The sequence below is a fragment of the Emys orbicularis genome, chromosome 3, assembly GCF_028017835.1.
Source record: "Emys orbicularis isolate rEmyOrb1 chromosome 3, rEmyOrb1.hap1, whole genome shotgun sequence".
Lineage (NCBI taxonomy): Eukaryota > Metazoa > Chordata > Testudines > Emydidae > Emys > Emys orbicularis.
Window position 1 is genome coordinate 59,685,285 of NC_088685.1, and position 20,605 is coordinate 59,705,889.

The following is a 20,605-nucleotide window of genomic DNA, read 5'->3' on the forward strand; positions in this document are numbered from 1 at the left end:
ATATTTTTAAATACTTCATTACATATGGTAAATAATTTGTAAGATAACTGACCGGTAGAGTAGATGAATAAATGAGATAATTATAATAACTTTCAAAAGCATGAAAATGTTCTGTAAAGCTTTCTTGAAGAAGAATTGTACATAAAATGCAATTGCTGAGTAATTAGAATGTATCATACTAAGTGCACTGCAAATTTTTTTTACTGATGTCAGGAATGTACCTCTTTAGATCTTATAGTGATGAATTTGACAGTTTTTATTGCACTTGTGAATAGAACAACCCAAATGTGATTATTTGCTTCAACATATGGTTTAATCAATGGATATTTTCTTGCAGTAAGAGGGAAAAATATTATAGACCAAATCCTGCTCACTATAATCATATGAGTATTCATATGAGAGGCTTCAGTATTACTATATTATTAAATCAGAGTAGGATTTGACACACTACCTAGAAATGTCCCTCTGCTGTGATCATTCATTCCTGACATTTCACTACTTATAGCTGTTTCCTACTGGCACTAATAACTGGAAAGAACAAATAAATGTCACAAATGGACTGGAGCATATAACTTGAAATGAAAGGCTTCATTAAAGACTTGATCATGCAATTATTGCAGTCAAAAGATAAATTTCCATTGACTTCACTCAGAGTGAGATTGACCTGTCTGTCATTTTTTAAATGGTCAATCACACACAATTTACAACAGAAGAAATTTTGATAAAGGCTAACAAAAAAACAATGCACCATAAAAATAATTATTTTCCTTAATTCTGAAATGTTATATTTGAAATAAACTGTAGTATCGGAAGAACATTATTATTGTTGTTCGCTTTTGGATGACAGATTGCTAATCTCTTGTAGCTTCTTTTTTGCTTTGCCACCTGAATTACGTGGTGACTCCAAACTCATGAAAGTGAATCTTATTTTTCAGCTATTAATAGAGATCTTCCTTTGTTTAATACACAATTTAATCTACTTTCTTATATAGTAAAGTCTTCAGGACAGGGATCCTGTCTTTCTATATGTTTGTAAAGCAACTAGCACAAAAAAATTCCCAATCCTGACTGGTGCCTCTGGACAAGTAATAATAATAATAATTAATAAAGATATACCATATGAAATATGGGTTGACATTGAAATTGTAATTTTATCCTTAATGGCACACCATATATTATTATTTCTTGAAGACCAGTAGAGGTAAAATTATTATCCATTTTCATGTGCACGTCCTTTACGCTTCTATAAATAAGTGGTGCCTTCCATGGCTAAGAGTCACACAATCTGATTCACAGACTATATTATAGTACATGCTAGTCATCAGGGCCGGCGCTTCCATTTAGGCAACCTAGGCAGTCGGGTAGGGCGCCAGGTTTTGGGGGGGGCGGCATTTTGCCGCCCTCGGTGGCAATTCGGCGGCAGGGGGTCCTTCCGCGCTCCGGGTCTTCGGCGGCAATTCTGCGTCAGGTCCTTCACTCGCTCCGGGACCCGCCGCCGAAGTGCCCCGAAGACCGGGAGCACGGAAAGACCCTCCCGCCACAGAATTGCCGCCGCCGACCGGGAGCGCGGAAGGACCCCCCCACCGCAGAATTGCCACCGCCGACCGGGAGCGCGGAAGGACCCCCGCCTAGGGCGCCAAAAACCCTGGCGCCGCTCCTGCTAGTCATTAATAAATGTCACGTCATGTGTCAGTACAGAATTTTGTAGGGATTCCAAGTAAAGATGATTTCTGAGCTGGTTTCTCAAATCCCTGCAGTAAGAGCAGCATAACCTGGTGTCTGTCACTGGCCACGTTGTCCAGTGACAACAGTCAATCATACTTCTCTGCAGAAATGGCCTTTAAGCTATAAGAAAAACCCAGGATGCCATCCCACATTTGTGTTATTAGCCAGAGAACTGTTGCCCATTCAGTCTCAGCTAAACCTTGCAGAGTTTGTACTCTTTAAATGCATCGCCTAGATTCCTGGGGTGAAATCTTGACCCCTACTCTTGCCCTCTTTCACCAAGTACAAGGGCCAGAGTGGTGTAAAAGGACTCTAAAAATTCTAGATCCAGCTATGGGAGAAGAACTGCAGAATACAGCCATTAGCCTCTTTTCTGTGACTTGCTTACAAGCTCTGGTGTAAGGGGCATGTCACAGACATGAGCAGGGTGCCAGGATGAGGCTGGGGGCAGGAACAGCATGTCGGGGCAGGGACACAGCAGCCCTGAAGACTGTCTAAATTATGCAAGGGATGTCCCAGCCCCCAGAGCAGCCCAAGTTTATTTGGGGGGGTGGGCCCAAAGGGGGCTTAAAGTTAAAGCTTTTTCTGCCTGGAATGTAAAGTTTTAAACAAAGAAGGTATGATTATTTCTCCCTCTCCCCGGTTTCCATAGCCTGGCTCCAAAGACCAGTTCTCTGTTATCTGCTATAAGCCCCTTTAAGTCTTCCTCCCTGCTCTTTAACCCTTGGCTTGTGTCTTCCCCTCGCCTTCACTGTCTTATTCAATTTTCTTCTTGTAAACCGTAAGGGCCTGATTCTCATTCTCATTTTATACTTAGATAGTGCAACCACTCTGACATTTAACTACTCTGACAGTGCAAAGTGGCTTTAATGTAAATAAGAATCAGGCTGTAAGAATCAGTGAAATCTATCTATCTATCTATCTATCTATCTATCTATCTATCTATCTATCTATCTATCTATCTATCTATCTATCTATCTAAAATACTTGTAAGTGCTTGTGTCTCCTGCCAAGTCCTCCTGCCTCTAGTGCTCCAGGTGATTCCAGCCTTCACCGCCCATTTTTGTAATATCTGACACAAACATATTTGTGCCTTCTTCCACATTGCACTTTTCCCTCCTTTAAATCTTCCCTTGAGTCTCACCTTTGCTCAGAAGCCTATTAGAGATCAGCCAATTTGCGATGGTTATCACTTGACCGTAAAGGAAAAAAAGGGAAATGTGTATATTTGATAATATAACTCGCTCCTTACCCTCTCCTATATAACTTGTCATTTTAGATACAGGGCAAGGACCATGTTTTCATACAGGACCATGTTTTCAGCCTAGTACAATGGGGTCCTTATTTAAGTGTCTAGGTGTTATTGTAATACAAACAAAGCTACATTTCAATTGGGAATATTTTTAAATGTTTGGAATGGGAAAAAAACATTAAGTTAATATATTACCTGTATAAAAATCAGTTTGGATCTGTTGAGTAAATGCTGCAGGTTTGGTGGTTAAATATGCTAAGTTCCAGGTTAAATAAAAAAAATTAAATACTTCTTTAAATGGAAGACATCGACTCAGCCTTGACTATAGAATGTCTAACAACACCTCAATGATGCGTATGTGTGTGTAGTTTAGCAAAACAGGAATACACTAAAGAATGGAAAATGCTGTTTCCATGACTTTATTTCTGTGAGTTTTGAGGTGACCACATCATTCTTGAACTGCAAAGCCAAGCCACAGGAAAACATTTCCATACACTATAACATAAGATTTAAGCTGAACTGAGATACTCACTGATAGCTTTGGAGTTTGGTTTTGTTTTTTGTCTGTTGTATAGACCAAGATTTTAAAAAATAAGACCCTAAAGTTAGGCTCCTGAATCAATTATTAGGTACTCGGGCTAGAATTTTCAAAGGAACCTAAGGGAGTTACATGGCCAACGCCTATTGAAATTCAGTGAGACTTGTTTATCAACTCCTTTAAGCTCGTACAAAAATTCCAGAGCAAGTTACCTGATTTTCAAAAGTGCTGCATATCTGGCAACTCTCATCAGCTTCAGCACTTCACCTGAAGACTCTAAATAAGGAGACAGTGCCTTAACTTTAGACTTCACTTTTTGTAAATTTTAGCTGTAAATTGTATTGCAGTTTGTAGTTTGGATTATATTATGGGTGGTTAATCTTTTTTTTTTAAGTGACTCGTTGAAAAAATTTATTTCCTTTCTTACTCCTGGAATATATTTTGGAAATTGTTGGAAATAGTACTACAGGGCCAAATATTAATAACAGCCAGACTCTGACAGTCACTGTAACGCTGATGTCAGTGGGGTTACTCTGGATTTACACTCATGTAACTGAGATCCGAATTTGATCCACTCTGTTTTTCTATGTGGGTCTGTATATGTGCTGTATGTCTGTGTATATTCAGTTGCAATATGTTGCATGCTAATATTTATAGTCTTTGAAGTAATACATTATTATCCTTTTCTTTGTTTAACATTGCCCATGTTATCTGCTTTTTCTCTTTATTGTCATAAGACATTTTCATCGGTTTCATTCAGCGAACTCCTTGAGACGTGTGTATAAAAATTACTAGTGAGTTTTACAATCTATGTTGTTTTGATTTGACGAGAAAAGAAGTGAGCTTCAGTAGCCATAGCACTTCTCATTTCCAAAACACTTTTGCTGTTTTGGTTGTAAAAATATTGTGGAACCTCCAACTACAATATTAGCATTATAGTGACCATGGTTTGTTTTTATTCATCGTTTGAAAAAAGTCTTCTTTGGGATTAAAGCTTTCATTCACATTAGTTAACAGTGGCAAGCTGTCCTGAAATAATTCCCCTTCCTTACCACATATTGACAAACACATTAAAACAAAAACTAACAGATGTCTGAAAAAGGTGTGCCAGAAATTTTGTAGTTAACTGTGTGTGTCTAGTACTGTGGAGCAGCAGTTCAGTTGTTTCTTATTATTTTTTTGTATATTTCTCTTTTAGTGACATTCCAAGGATTCCTGAGAGTTCCCATCCTCCACTAGAGTCTAGTAAGTATACGCTTTGTTTTTATCTGCACACATATTGCAAAAATATTTTTACATTAAAAACCCAGTCAGTTTCCTGTATCATTGTGTAAAACTAGAATCAATATTCAATTTATAGTTCAAATCTGGGCTGGATTTTAATGCTTTCTTCCATAGTAACAATGAAAGGGCCAGGTGGTGTTAACACCATGTGGATACAACAATTTTCATGCTCCCAGACTCTCTAATCTTTCTAGATCAGCACTGTAAGAAAGGTAACTATTATTATCCTCATTTTACCTATGAGAAAGATGAGGCAGAGGAGTTAAGTAAGGAAGTTGCCAGAGGCTTCAGAGGGAGTCATAATTTCCCATCCCTGATTAACCTTCCCCTGTTCAGATCCCTAGACCACACCTCTCCCTATCTGATCCAGAATTTGCTCCTCTGTGAGGGTCTTAGGCCTTGTCCACACTGCCACTTTACAGCACTGAAACTTTCTCGCTCAGGGATGTGAAAAAACACCCCCCTGAGTGATGCAAGTTTAAGCGCTGTAAAGTGGCAGTGTAGACAGTGCATCAGCGCTGGTAGCCATGCTCCCAGCACTAGTAGCCACTCCCCTCACAGGGGTGGTTTTTTTACAGCGCTGGGAGAGCTCTCTCTGTATTGCCCTGGCATTTATGCTGAGCCTGGTGGTGTGGAATAGTGAAGCGCCAGGGAGCTGATGATGTTAATCTTAGCAGAAGACCTGTGGAAATGCCAAGGAGGGGGCTTGAGAACCCTACTTACCGGTACTTCTCTGCTGCAGCCAGTGAATAAGTTTTTGCAGGAGAGTAGAAGTCTTTAATAAGGCACAGCTGGAAGAAAGCTGCTTCCACTGGAAGTGAGGGGCACCTGATAGATTATCTCACATAAGAGATTCCAAAATGTAGGTAGAAGTGAGACCTTGTCTACACATAAGCTTGCACCTGCTTAGTTAAACTGGTGCAAACCCATATGGATACTCTTATTTTTGTTTAGCTTAAACCTGTTCCTAATTTACTTGAGCTAAACAAAAATTTGCCTGATTTAAACTGAAATAGGAGTGTCCACACAGCTTTTTGCACCAGTTTAACTAAAATAAGTTTAAAATCATACTTTAAAATAAACTGGTGAAACTCTGCATATAAACAAGCCCTGAATAATTAGAAAACTAAAGTAATGCACAGATCTAATAAAATTGGCTTCAAATCAGTTCTAGGTCTGAGATTTTCTTTCTCTCATTCATTTAGGTTCAAGTTCTTTTGAATCTCAGAAGATGGAAAGGCCTTCTATTTCTGTTATTTCTCCAACTAGTCCTGGAGCTCTAAAAGATGCACCACAAGTCCTACCAGGGCAGCTTTCTGTAAGTGTATATTAGTACCCAGAGGGAATACCATTTATCTGTTACAGTATATTTTGTTTGTTTCTGTGACTATTGAGAAATATCTGGTTATATTACATAACATGGGTAATCTATTATAAAGCAAATAATCAGTTTTCTGCCACTCTTTCTGTTTCACGTCTGTGTAGGACATTTGAAGAGTTATATTCTTGGAAGGTCTATTCTGTTTGTGACGGGTTGGATCACAGAAACCCCCTTGGGATCTGCCACCTAATGTACCAAGACTACCCCTGCTCCTATTTTCCCTTCCAACTCAGGACTCCAGCACCCTGTCTTGCTGAGCCAGACACTCCTATCTGCTCCAACACAGACCCAGGGTCTGAATTACTTGCCCCGAAGCTGCAGGTTTACCTGAAAACAGCTCACAGAAGTGTGCTTGTCTTTAGCACTCAGATGCCCAACTCCCAATGGGGTCTAAACCCAAATAAATCAGTTTCCAACTCATAAATTGTTCGCCCTCTATAACACTGATAGAGAGATATGCACAGTTGTTTGCTCCCCCAATTATTAATACATACTCTGAGTTAATTAATAAGGAAAAAAGTGATTTTATTATATACAGAAAGTAGGATTGTAGTGGTTCCAAGTAGTAGGGGGGAGGGATAGCTCAGTGGTTTGAGCATTGGCCTGTTAAACCCAGGATTGTGAGTTCAATCCTTGAGGGGGCCACTTAGGGATCTGGGGCAAAATCAGCACTTGGTCCTGCTAGTGAAGGCAGGGGGCTGGACTCAATGACCTTTCGGGGTCCCTTCCAGCTCTATGAGATAGGTATATCTCCATATATTATATTAGACAGAACAAAGTAAGTCACCAAGCAAAATAAAATAAAATGCGCAAATCTATGTCTAATCAAACTGAATACAGATAATCTCACCCTCAGAGATACTTCAGTAAGTTTTTTCTCAGACTGGACAACTTCCAGGCCTGGGCACAATTCTTTCCCATGGTACAGGGGGGGAGGGATAGCTCAGTGGTTTGAGCATTGGCCTGCTAAACCCAGGGTTGTGAGTTCAATCCTTGAGGGGGCCATTTAGGGAACTGGGGTAAAAATCTGTTTGGGGATTGGTCCTGCTTTGAGCAGGGGGTTGGACTAGATGACCTCCTGAGGTCCCTTCCAACCCTGATATTCTATGATTCTACAGTTCAGGTGGTAGCTAGGGGATTCTTCATGATGGCTCCTTCCCCCCTCTGTTCTCTTCCACCCCTTTAGATATCTTTTGCATAAGGCAGGAACCCTCTGTCCCTCTGGGTTTCCACCCCCCCTCACTGGAAAAGCACCAGGTTAAAGATGGATTCCAGTTCAGGTGACATGATCACATGTCACTGCAAGACTTCATTACCCACTTGCCAGCACACACATATACAGGAAGACTCACAGGTAAACACAGCCAGCTGCAGACAATGGGAGTCATCAAGATTCCAAACCACCGTTAATGGCCCACACTTTGCATAATTACAATAGGCCCTCAGAGTTATATTTCATATTTCTAGTTTTAGATACAAAAGAGTGGTACATTTATACAAATAGGATGATCACACTCAGTAGATTATAAGCTTTGTAATGATACCTTACAAGAGACCTTTTGCATGAAGCATATCCCAGTTACATTATATTCACTTATTATCATGTTTTTATAAAACCATATAGACTGCACAACATCACACTGTTCAATGATACCTTTTTGTTTATATGAACATTACTTCATGTAATTTTCTGTGATTATAATAGAAGTTGTGCATATAAAAGATGTAATGAATACTCTCATAGACTGATTTGTACATGCTTCCAGTCTCTTTAAAGGTATTGGAGTCACTTAGATAGTAATTCTGCCAGATGCTAAGCAGAGAACAGACTCAAATATGTCCTTATGGTACAATTATTTTAAGAAATAGCTTGATCACATTTAATAGTTTTCATAAAAGTATCTGCTAACAAGTCAGGTTAAATGCATTCCACCTCTACTTCATGTATCACTACAGTACAGGCTTCCCACCTAGCACTACTGAAGTAAACTCACTCCTATGTAACCCAGCGTAATGCATGACTATGTACAGTACATAGTCTACAGGCTAGACAATATAGCTAGCCCACAGTTTCCATCTGCAGCAGGCTGTAATCAAAAATATATGCTGTTGCTTTCTAAGGACCTGATCATGTATCCAGTGAAATCAGTGGCATATATGTTTGACTGCAGGGTCAGGCCCCAAAGAAGCAATAGTGTAAACCTCTCTGTATATTCATCCATCCTGCTGTAAGACTTCTCTCTTAGCAAAACAGAGCTGAGACAGCAAAAGTAACAATGGCTAGTGTCCCCACTCCCCCCTCAGTGCTGTAAGGTTTTGCTTCAGTGAGTTAGAAACCTAAAAATGTTAGTTATACTTGAAGAAAGTAATGAAGATCTATGGAACTTTTATTTAATAGTCAGATTTTTTTGAAGAGTGATATTGCCAGAGATTTCATGATCCAATATCTATGTGCAAAGCCTTTGCATATTCAAAAAAAGGCTTGGAGAAGTAACTGTCATGGATTCTTCCAAATTGGCTGAGAGCCATTTGTTTAGTTCATGTGGTTGAGATGGTGTGATTTCTGCCAGAAGAAACCCAAAACGTCCAAACTAAAATCTCACACAAAACAGAAGAAAAAAAATCTTGTAGAAAACTATGAAACGTGGTCAGCCCTTCTGAAAAACATTTTATGTTTTGGCTAATGATAGGCAGCAAAAATTATTTTGTGTACTTTCACTTTCATTTTCATGAATAATTTCTGGTAACTTGGATCTTGTAGGTGAAACTGTGGTATGACAAAGTGGGGCATCAGTTAATAGTAAATGTTCTACAAGCAACAGATCTGCCACCTAGAGGAGATGGGCGTCCCAGGAATCCTTATGTAAAAATGTATTTTCTTCCAGATAGAAGGTAATATTCCAAGTGAAAAATGTATCAACTGAACTTTTTAAATATATTAATTATACTTTAAATGCATGTTTCTTTCATATTTTCCTTTAATAATTTATTGTAGTTTAGATGAACATTAAAAAGTATAAAACTAGCATGCATCTATAATCAGATAATATCAAATTGTAAATAATCTGCTCCGTGGAAATATGGCTGAACCTGGAATACTGCACAGCAGATACTGATCCCTTTTAGACATAAGAGATCATTAGGCTTTTTATCAGTAAAATGTAAGTAAACATCGATTTCACCGTACACTTACAAACCGATGAAAAAATATTCCCATCAATAATAATAGAAATGTACAGATAGGCAAAGTAAGAAAAATGTTGCTTGAGGACTTATTAGAGTTTGATGTAAGGATATTTACCTTGTGTATTTTGACATGTGATGTTGACAGATTGTGTTTTAATGATTATACAACTTTAACTTGTTTGAATCTCATCACCTATCATTAAATAGTTATTGTATGCCCCATTGTCTAATCCCTCCCATAATTTCCCACAATTGTGAACATTTAAATAATTAAAAATGGAAAAATGCTTAAAATTCATAATTTTGTACAACTGTGAAAATGTAAATAGATACAAAAAAATGCTTTAAAATAAACATTGATGATATCCATCATAATTATAAAAAAATACAAACTGAATGCTGCCAAGTCTAGTAATCATGATGTTTAAATCAGAAAGGATGAAAACAATTATAGTCTTGGTTACTAGATGGCAGTATGTGACCTGTTTTTGCATTATAATTTACAAGACTGTTTATGTTTCAGTGATAAAAGTAAAAGGAGGACCAAAACAGTAAAGAAAAGCCTAGAACCAAAATGGAACCAAACTTTTCTCTATTCACATGTACATCGTAGAGATTTTAGAGAACGAATGTTAGAAATAACCGTATGGGATCAGCCAAGAGTACAAGAAGAAGAGAGTGAATTTCTTGGAGAGGTGATATATACAATGGCATTACAAAATAGTTAGACTTTCTTATATGCTTAAAATATAACATATTTCTGTATTTTAAAAAATAATGCTATGCAGTTTTAAACTAAGATTAAGTTTGATAAATTTTCCCCCAGATCCTTATAGAGCTGGAGACAGCACTTTTAGATGATGAACCACATTGGTATAAGCTGCAGACACATGATGAATCCTCACTACCTCTGCCTCAGCCATCACCTTTCATGCCACGGAGACATGTCCATGGTGGAGAAAGCACTAGCAAAAAATTACAAAGTAAGTCCAAATGCTATCGCTGTCCTTTTTCAGTTTTAATTTGGGAATGATTTATGACAATCAGTTATGCTGTAATAATGTTTAGATGAAGTTTTGGCAGCCATATTCAAAAATAAAGATATTCTTTCCAAAACATAACCGAAAACACAATTGGAAATGGAAAAACTATTACAGTTCCTAATCAACTCCACTGTGGTATGCAACTTCCAGGTTGGCAAAATTTGTTGAAATTACCTATAATTTGAAATGTTAGTTTTTGCATAGCTGTCTTTGTTAAACACTGAACTGAGCATAATAAATGATTTTAACAAGGAAATTGGGATGTTTTTATTATTACTAAATGTTGGGTCTTAAAAAAAAAACGCTTCAAGGACTCTAAAGCCTGGGAACAGCTTTTAGTATATTGATCATTTCAACCTCTAACACACTTATTGTCCAGATATAAAACTTACTTTTGCTACACAGAAAGTGTTTGTATGTGTGTGTTTGGGAAGATGAAAATCACAAAATAGTACAATAGTCAAAACCTGTCTTTCTCTGATCAGGTATTAATTTGTTGAGACTTTAAATGTGAAAACAATGGTTTTTAAAAAGTGGCATTTCTCAGAGCCATAGCATCCCAAGGCTTACATAGTATGGGTTGAAATAACTGCTATATGGAAATAGCTGCAGCTCGTCAACTCTACTGAAATTAAATTATATTTTAAAAATATGAAAGAAATACGGAACAAATTCTAAAGATATTTTCTCAGTTATTTTTTCTGATCTTTTACCAGTCTATTAAGAAGAGTAAGAGTAAGGAAACTAATAAATTCCAGCCAGTGCATAACTTCGTAATTAACTGATGCACTCGTAGTAGCTGTACCAACTAGATACTGTTGAAACTGGTGCATTAAAAAAAATAAGCATTTTGATACCAGACTATGCCCTCATTCTAAATTCAGTTTAATTCTCATTTCATATTGTTTAAATATAAAATCACCCTATGTTTGAATCACAGGAATAACTAGAGTTTTTATTAAAACATATTTTTACATTTTCCAATACAACCAGATATACAGGTATTTATTTGCCTTACTGTTGTGCAGGATCTCAGCGAATCAGTGATAGTGACATCTCAGATTATGATGTTGATGATGGTATTGGAGTAGTTCCTCCAGGTGCGTGGGTGAAGAGCATGGTCCTGCTTCTTTTTGCTGTTCCTTCCCTCCTCCCCCTCTAATTTTCCAGACTCCTGCAGGATGCTGGTTTTGGAGATTGTATTATGGACAAAACAGTATGACTAATTACTCTGTGGTGTCTTTCCTTCTAAATTAAATTAAAATGTACTTTTATTTACTCATTAATATTTTTGTTTAGATGTGACTCTTTGGATTTTGCATTAGATGGTTCAAAGCTGTTTGTTTGTTACTTCACAATGCTCTATGCATAAGTGAAACTACAATTTTAATTCTAAGAATTCAGTTAAAATACTAATTAAAATTTCAATATCCATTGCATTTTTTTTATTTTGCTTCTTGCTTGAAGCCCAGATATAATGCAATCCTCCATGGAATATATTTAAAATGCATGGTTGCAAATTAAAATGCATGCATGTGGCATGGCTATATCTTTTATACTTTTCATAAGTATTCATGAATTATCATTACCGTAAATGTGCATAAATGTATAAATATAGAGAGAGAATATCTTGATCCCACTTTAGGGTAGCACCCTTTGTATATTCAATAAAATAAAACATTGGGGCATATTTTAGATACCATACCTTAAGTATATTTCATTGGCAGTTGCCACAAATCACAAGATTAAAACTCCCATTCATGACAGACTAGTAAAGAGTTGCTGTTTACCCACCCAAGCTAAATCAGGTTTTCTATGTAAAAGTTACTTGTGAAAGTTACTGAACATACTAAAAATATGGTAGTATTTGAAAAGTTCTCCTTATTAATCTATTATTAAAATAACCTACAAACAGCAGTTATTCATTGCATTTTTGCCATTTGTGTGAAATATCACTGCATTGCTGAATGGGCTAAACTCTGCTCTCATTTACATCAATGTAAAGCAATAGTACTTTAATAGGGTTGTGCCCGAGTAATCAAGAAGAGAATTTGTCCCAATATCCGTAGCACTAGTATTGTGTTTAATGGAGTGATTTTCTTCATTCTTTCATCAAATAAAATAGAAAACTATTTTAAATAAAATGATTTCCATCATTTTTTCACATTACTTTTTTTCCTTTTGCAGATGGGGGTACAGATATTGGCATGTGTAATCTCTTACTCATCTCTAAGGCTGCACTATTCCTTATTTAAACTATATGGGGCTTTTCACTTACCAGTTCATTCTGGGAAACAATTCCCCATCTGCAATGACCTATCTTCCATCCCACAAAGCAGTCTTTCAAAATGTATATGACAACAGCACTCATTGAAATAGATTTTCAAAGGCTCAAATAGCACTTAGATGCCTAAGTCCCACTGAAAGTCATTAGGAGTTCGGTGCCTAAGTGTCCCATTGTACCTTTGAAGAATTCATGAGCCATATGTAACTTGGGCCTTTGAGGTCTCAGAGATCACCTCTCTGCTTTTGAAGTCTCTGGCATCCATGATAGTTGAGTTGATACTAACGGTTGCTAAATTAATGTGAGTAGGCTGGTTGGAAGAAACTCATTTCCAAACTAGTTCTACCAGCTCATGCAAACCCGTTTTACTAGCTGATCTGACAGAGTCCAAGTTAACTGGCCTTCAAAACTTAATGTGTATAACATGTTTAATTCCTTTGACATTTGTCAGATATGGTGAGAGAGACTGTAGAGTTGGTTTCCTTCTAGTTTCTGTCTGGAAGAAATCTGTGTGTAGATATATATGTGAAGTTACATGCTTTACTGCATTTATGCATGCAGCCAGAGCTCTTTAGAAAGGGCAAATTTTATAAATGAAAAAAAAAATAATGGTCTGATAAAGGAAGGTGCAATGCTAAACTTATATTAAGACACACAAGTTAGAATTAAACAGCAAGTGAGACTCAACTCTGCTGCTGCGGGTGGAAAACATCGTCATTTTTATGCATCAATCTCAGATTGCCTGAGAAGCTAAATCCCCAAATTATTTTTGAACATAACTTTCACACATGCAGTATCAGATGGCTATTGGGTTGGAGACATCTGTGAAGTGATAACAAGATAATTAAACAAAAGCTAAAGGATGTGTGTGTGTAAGATATGGTCCTGATGTGAGTCTTTTTGCTACACTTTTCTTTTTTCTCTTTCCATCTTTTAATATTTGATTCTCTGATTTGGTGCAATTCTAATGGCATCCAAAGTTAACATTTGAAACTTGCTATCAGACAATCTACAAGTGAGGAAAAACAATTAAGATCCCATATTTTGTTGCTTTATCCTAACTTGCTCTTTTAAAAAAAAGAGATTTACAAATGATATATTCCAGGCTTTGAAACAGTATATCATGTGCATGGAATCAAATATATATTTAGCAGAGATACAATGTCAGATGGCCATAAGGTTCATTAAAAGTTTCTAGATAGATAACTGACATTAAATGACTGCCATTAACATAATGGATCACTCCCTCCTTGAAGAAATTCTTGCTTTCGTGGTCTCTTCCTATCTCTCCAGTCTCATTTTTCTATCTCTTGGGAGTTCCTCCTTCTTTTCTGTCTTAAGTCTTTCAGGATTCTGCCCTTTCATTGAGCAAGCTCATCTAGTCACACATCAGCTCCTGCCTCTATGTTGATAACTTACACTGAATCCAGAGGGAAAACTCTCATTATCTTTAATGAGGCCAGGATTTCACACTATCGCTAAACCCCAAACTACTTCACTTCATTCAGATTAGAATGTACACTTGCTTGTTCAACATCTCTTCCTGGAAATCCCATTGCCAAATTTTTTAAGACCGGATACTGCCAGCCTTACTCACACTGAGTAAGTAGTATCTTGCTTCCTTAGTAGTGCTATTGACTACAGTAGGACTCGACTGGGATTAAGATGCTCCTCAGCATGAGTAAGGGTGGCATAATCTAGCCTATAATGTGTAAGAAAATTGAATTTATTTTTTTTCCTTCCAAGCCCTCTTTGTCCCTTTGCTACCTCAGTGGTTACATTACCAACTATGTTGTTGTTATGGTAATTATGAAGCTCTATGCTAAAGTTATTCTTACCATTGTTAATTGTTTCTTGGTGTTGAAGTAACAATGCCAGAGTACTACAGAATAGGGGAAAGTGTTGTTTTAAGGGAGCTGCCACCTTTGTACGTTACACATTTTTGTAGTATTAAACATCTCAGAATCATGTGAATACAGAACCTGTGTTGACTTTTAAAAAATATAACACAGTTGTTCAAAAGGAGTTTCTCTGTCCACTCTGTTGCTAAAGCAGGAGTTCAGATTGTTCCTTGCCATAGCTAATGATTTCTCCAAAATCTAAGCATTCAATCGGGTATGCCATGTGCTCAATTGTTGCATGAAATTGCAAACTCTGTGAACCTTTGGTTTGTATATTGCGTAGCAGGGTATCCACAGTCCTTTGGCGGGATTTTGGTACTTCCATAACGTAAATATTGAAGAAGAACAAAAATGATATGCTGAATACTACTCTTGATAGTAGTATTGGGGGAGAGGGATAGCTCAGTGGTTTGAGCATTGGCCTGCTAAACCCAGGGTTGTGAGTTTAATCCTTGAGGGGGCCACTTAGGGATCTGGGGCAAAAAATCAGTACTTGGTCCTGCTAGTGAAGGCAGGGGGCTGGACTCGATGACCTTCCAAGGTCCCTTCCAACTCTGTGAGCTAGGTATATCTCCACATATTATAGTTAAATGAACAAGAAGCTGCTGCTGAAGTATTTTTGTTTGGAAATGTTGATAAAACAATTTTTAAAATTGGACAAACATTCTGATAATGATTTTTAATTCTAAACAATTTTTTAAAAAATTTACTTAGCAAACCATTTGCTGTTCACTCATATTATTCACAGGAAAATTACGTATACAGTATCTGTGGTATCCAATTACTATGTTCAATATAATGTCAATACTTTTATGTTCGTTGCAATAAGGGTGACTCTGGTCCGGTTTACTTAGAACTCAGCTGAAACTGGCTCGGGGGACATCTCTTTATCTCAGGGATGCTCTTCTGTTCCTTACGAGCTGCTTCTCCCATTCATGGTGGGCAAGTAGTTTAGATGAAAATAACCTAAATTGCTTCGATTTCATAAAACAAACACTGAATGGGGTTGGGGTTCACAGTGTAAAACAATTACCATGTCACTTGAAGAAGTGACCTCCAGTGAGCAGTAATACTTAAGGCATTAGATTTTAGGTAATATCCCCCAATTCAGGTGACTTGTTGAAGCCCCCCCTCCCCAGGGATATCGCAATATGCACCCAAACTCCTCTCAGTTTCTCTGCCTCTATACATATACACACATTACATTTAAAGGTAATGCTAGTAATTAATCCTGGCTGCATGACATTTCAGGATTTACAAAGGCTAAATGACTACTTGAAAATCTTGTAATCATTTAGATGTGCTTTCCTGGAAAGACCAACCATTACCTGCATGTTTGCAGACCCAGATCTTACTGTCTAACATCATTTTGTTGCACTTTTACCAGTAGGTTATAGATCTAATACTAGAGAAAGTAGATCTACAACGTTAACTGTGCCAGAACAGCAAAGAACAACACATCATCGTTCACGATCTGTATCTCCTCACCGTGGTGATGATCAGGGCAGGACCCGTTCACGTTTACCAAATGTGCCATTACAGAGGTAGGGTTCACAAGTTAGCAACATTAGTTACTGAAACACTTTGGTGATTCAAAATTTGTGTAACCAAGCAGAGGTTCTATGTCACTTTCATCTGATTGAACTCTTCATTATTTTTCACAGTGTATTACTTTTTCTTCATGTGTTAGTTTAATATTGAAGCATATAAATTGTTTGAAGTCTACCACATCCTTAATCCTCTATTTAAAGCACCCATCAAGTTACTTCCTTGTTAATTGCAATACGGTAACCCTAATCTTTCCTTTCCTGACATCCTCCCTACTGTTTATCATTTTGGTCATTGTGTTGTATCTAAAATTTAGATTGGAAGCTTTTTCAGGTAGAGACTGTGCCTTTTGTGAGTCCACTGTGGGTCCTATAAATAATAAATAAAAATATACCATTAATAACCATGAATGATCTGATTTTGCAAGTAAGAGTAATCTGAAGTTACCAATTCCTACAAATTACATTCTAAGATTCTTTTTATGGGATTTGTTTAGTTAGAGAGAGAACAATAAAATACCAAATGATATTTAACGTAAGATATATTTCAGAGAACAATGATAACATTTAGACTGGCTATAAAGTTAAGTATATAGTTCCTGTATGTATAACTTCTGGTAGGCAACATGTAATGAATAAGTGAATCTCTTTTGTTTTTTTCCTGCTTTACATTCATAAAAATGTGTTGTGTGCTTTACATTTTCAGATGTAGACATTGCCAGGGTTGGTAGACTCAAAACTTGACCAACCTCCTTCATTCCTCTGTATGGAGGAAGGGAGAGGAGAGGGAGCTTCTCTGAACCTCTCTTGAAACCCGTAGCCTCATCCACTCATTCTCAGTTTTCACTCCTCTGTCCTCTGGAGGTGTCTACACTAGAAATCTTGGTACCTGCAATAGAGCAACAGCTAGCAATACTGCAGTTATACTTGGTACTAGCCACTAGTGTAAACAGGGCTCATGCATTTTGACATGATGGTAAAAAAATGATAGAGCCCTATTCATATGATTGTATAAATATAATAGTAGTATTGATGCTGACAGCTACTGTAACAAGGATACGTGTTCTAGTGTAGCCAAGGCTTCTGTTGCAGATAACATCCCTTGGATCATAGATGAGTATAAGAGACTTTCTTCAGCGCCAATCACATGCAGGCTCCAGAATTACTTAATCCAGAGTGGCACTAGATTCTCCATCCCATCCAAGTGAACTAACTGCAAAGGTGCCAGCCAGTCTTTCCTGGCCTTACAGTGGGAGACTGAGTTGCACTTAAGAAATGTGTTCCTCCATAGCACAGGCTATGAGGCCGACCCCTCTTTTTATTCCTCACACCTAGCTGAAAGGCCATACAACCTTTCACTTCCCTTTTAGAAAACAGAGTTTGAGTTCTTCTTGGAAAAACAGTCAGGAACTTTCAGTCTGTCAGCAAAACAATGAAACTCAGTATAAACATATGGCTTGATTCACTCCCACTGGCACAGAGGGCTGCATCTTGGTCCCTCCTATAAGAGTGGCAGTTACTGCCCCTAATGAGGGGGAGGAGGCAGGAATCAGCCCTTCAAGTGATCAGTGGTATTTCCACTGCTGCTTTCCCTCAGGAATTTCACCATAGGAAGAGAACTTTTAGGTCAGACTCCGTAGCAGGTCAGAAACTTCCGGAAGATGTACAGTCACAGCCCCTTCCTATGCAGTGCCACACACTTTAGGGATAGTGCAGACTACCTGTGGTCTACCATGTCCCACCCTAACCCTTGCTGAAGGGTAGTCACAGACACTTCTTTCTGCTGCAAGGACTTTCCACTGACCAGGGTCCACAGCCCGGGACTCTGCCTTTGGAAACCTAGGTATGAAACTATAAAACCATAAACTTCAAAATGAATTCTTGCTAACTATTCTCCAGATACAGGAACATGTCCCCCATTAACATTGCTGAGTTCTGTGTTCACAAAGAATTTAATTCTAAAAAGGGTAAAAATTACTGTTACCCATGCTAAATGAGGGTTTTTTTCCAAAGAGCTAATATTTTTGAAAAGTCATACATTAAGGAGAAACTTTCCAGCAGGCAACTTGTAACCTTGTAACCTGTTAAACTGTGTTAACTATGGGGAGAAGAAAACCATCATACAAATATGTATTATATAAACACTTCTAGGAGTTTAGATGAAATTCATCAAATGAGAAGATCACGTTCTCCAACTAGACACCATGATGCCTCCCGAAGTCCAGTTGATCGCAGGTCCAGAGACATGGATAGTCAGTATTTGTCAGATCACGAAAGGTATGTTTTCAACTTAAACTTATGAACATGTATAGAAGTGTCTTTGTCTTTTTGGCTAGTGTTTGAATGTACTTGTTTGAATGCACATTTGGGTTAATGGGAAAGGGGAAAGGAATGGTCATAACTGACAAGAACAATCATGTTTACGACACTAGGAGAGAAAAGGTGCTTTTATCAGTATTAGGCAACAGATAAGGAATAGGTTCTATATTCATACTGAAAATATTTTTTGTAGCATAGAATATGAAAAGAGGAAGGAAGAATAAACCAGGAATTTTGCCTTGTTTATACATAGAAATCATATGAACAAATTTTGGTGCAGTACTTGGAAACATAATGGTGACTCTGGTTGTTCATATTTGTAGGTCACTTACTTATTTTGTGGGAAAACGGCATATAGCTAAATCATAGTGGCCTATATTCTGCTACCCTTACTTTGTCAATAGTCCTATCAGTGTGAGTAAGGGTGACAAAACCAGTCCCGGTGTTACTATTTTAAAATGATTCCTCAAGCCTACTATTAACAATGCCGTCTGTAGTAGGGTGGAGAAATGGGAGAAGGGAATAAAACTGCAAATATTTCTGGAACTTTTGTCCGGTTTTGAAGCAACATAGTAATTTAATAGCAAATGGCCTCTGCAGTGATCCCTAATTCAGTTTTGTATATGATCTTGCCTTTTCAAAGTTTAAATGAGATAACTTACATCTAGGCATTAATACGTGTTGTTGATAGTTTTAATTTCTTGAGACTTGTTTTACCATGGCATACAATAAAAGTAGGCAAGAAATATGTACAGAATTGTATAAGTTGGATTGTACCACTGATTTTCTTCTTAGAGGTGAATTGAAATGCTTTTTAATCATAAAAAAATCAATTTTACAGTTAAGATGCTAACACTGCAGTGTTTTCCACCTTATATGTATGTTTCATTTTATTCTTTATTGTAAAGTAGTTATGTACTCAGTATACATATTTTTCACATATTTTTATTGAACATTTTCCTTAGTATTCTTCCTCATAAGTAGAGGTTGAAAGGGAGTAGGGGACATTCAAGGGTGACTCATATTCCTAGGCGCAAATTTAGACAATAAAAGTATATGAAAAATATCCCACAGTCAAAAGCAAAAATCCTGACTGTGTTCTTGGATCATCTTGTCCCTTCCTGCTTGGATGGAAGGGCTTTGGGGTTCTGCTCTGATGCTGGCTGAAGCAGAAGCCATCAGAGCAGAGTCAAGGACGGGGTGCTGCTAGGGTGGGACTCTGACTGGGGAAAGAGAGTTTTCCATTCTCTTCCGCTTGCTTTGAGAAGCCAGCTTTTGATGGATAAATGGGGGGGGGGTGTTGCTATCCTGAGGGCCCCCTGTACCTCTGCCAGGAGTTTCTTCTCCCAGAGACAGCAGCTGCAACAGTCTCATTTCACTCCCACCCCTAAATAAAATTCTGTTGTCCAGCTATTCTAAAAGGAGGACAGGAGACACTTGATATGGTTTTAATCAGGCCACAACTTCATTATTAGATGTCTGAGACTACCTGGCAGATAAACCTATACAGGTAACTCCATGTTCATTCAATAGCTGTCCAGAGGCTTCCTCCAGCCCCCATTCATTTTCCATCCAGGTGCTCCAGCTAACCCTTGCTGGGACCTTACCATTCCCCCCCTCCAATGAGGGATACAGTGTGCTATAAGGAAGGGGGTTTGGCTCCCTCCCTCTCCCCCTCCTTTAACCAACACCTCCTTTTTAAGTCCTTTACAAAGCCATTTATCTGGTCACTGTATCCCTTCCCTATGGAGTACCTGCCCTGGGCATCCGCCCCACTTGTACATAACGCGTTGCAACATCATAGCCTAACTCCCTTTCCTACTCACCATAACAAAGCCCTCCCTGAACCCATTGTGGGGAAGGAGAAAAACCCCTCCACTCAACCTAGGCCAAGCTGGTGGTGAGGGAAAAATTCCTTCCCAGCCCCCCTGGAAAGAAGCAGCTAGTTCAATGCCCACAGCAGGTCCTGACCAAACCTGGTATTTTGCCATCTCAAGGGGAGGGGAGGGGAGGGAAGGTGGGTGCCGCTTAGCTTGGTCTGGGGAAAAGGGGCTGCTCCTGCCAGGCTTGCCCCTATTCAACTCCCCGGGCCTTCTGGTACCTGGGGATGAGTCAGCATCACCACGCTGACCCATTCCTCTTTTT

The 20,605-nt window shown here is 38.1% G+C and overlaps 1 protein-coding gene across 4 annotated transcripts in view; it reads left to right on the forward strand.

The window, feature by feature from the left end:
- Positions 1–20,605, forward strand: part of RIMS1 (regulating synaptic membrane exocytosis 1) — a 487,540-nt gene that overhangs the window by 292,890 nt on the left and 174,045 nt on the right. For 2 of the 4 annotated variants that reach the window (XM_065400580.1, XM_065400581.1), the window contains 8 exons: positions 4,714–4,760; positions 6,005–6,117; positions 8,942–9,072; positions 9,890–10,061; positions 10,193–10,349; positions 11,438–11,509; positions 15,982–16,138; positions 18,293–18,418. In XM_065400580.1, coding sequence (XP_065256652.1) covers positions 4,714–4,760; positions 6,005–6,117; positions 8,942–9,072; positions 9,890–10,061; positions 10,193–10,349; positions 11,438–11,509; positions 15,982–16,138; positions 18,293–18,418 — 975 coding nt within the window. The remainder of the gene's footprint in view (positions 1–4,713; positions 4,761–6,004; positions 6,118–8,941; positions 9,073–9,889; positions 10,062–10,192; positions 10,350–11,437; positions 11,510–15,981; positions 16,139–18,292; positions 18,419–20,605) is intronic. The other 2 variants (XM_065400583.1, XM_065400582.1) reach the window with 2 other exon arrangements.